Source organism: Apis dorsata, unplaced genomic scaffold, assembly GCF_000469605.1.
Source record: "Apis dorsata unplaced genomic scaffold, Apis dorsata 1.3 scaffold_50, whole genome shotgun sequence".
Classification (NCBI taxonomy): domain Eukaryota; kingdom Metazoa; phylum Arthropoda; class Insecta; order Hymenoptera; family Apidae; genus Apis; species Apis dorsata.
Genome location: NW_006263351.1, coordinates 2241035 through 2241355, shown reverse-complemented (window position 1 = coordinate 2241355; position 321 = coordinate 2241035). Strand labels below are relative to the sequence as shown.

The following is a 321-nucleotide window of genomic DNA, read 5'->3' as shown; positions in this document are numbered from 1 at the left end:
TAATATATATATATTATATTATTTTATTTTTATATTATATTATATTATATTTTGAAAGGCTCCAGAGTTATTTAATCCAGAACATGCATGGACAGCATTAAAAAAAGTAGAAGAAATTTTATTAGGACCACTTGGAATGAAAACATTAGATCCTGCAGATTGGGCATATAATGGATATTATGATAATTCTAATGATAGTGGAGATACTAAATTAGCTCATGGTTGGAATTATCATCAAGGACCTGTATGTGCTTTTTAATATTATATTAATATAAAAAACTCTAAAATAAAAATAATATAATTTCATAACATCTATTAGGA

At 23.4% G+C, this 321-nt stretch overlaps 1 protein-coding gene across 1 annotated transcript in view; it reads left to right on the top strand.

Moving 5' to 3' along the window:
• Window positions 1-321, top strand: part of LOC102681713 (glycogen debranching enzyme) — a 10595-nt gene that overhangs the window by 8396 nt on the left and 1878 nt on the right. The window contains 1 exon segment of the mRNA XM_031514836.1: window positions 59-251. Coding sequence (XP_031370696.1) covers window positions 59-251 — 193 coding nt within the window.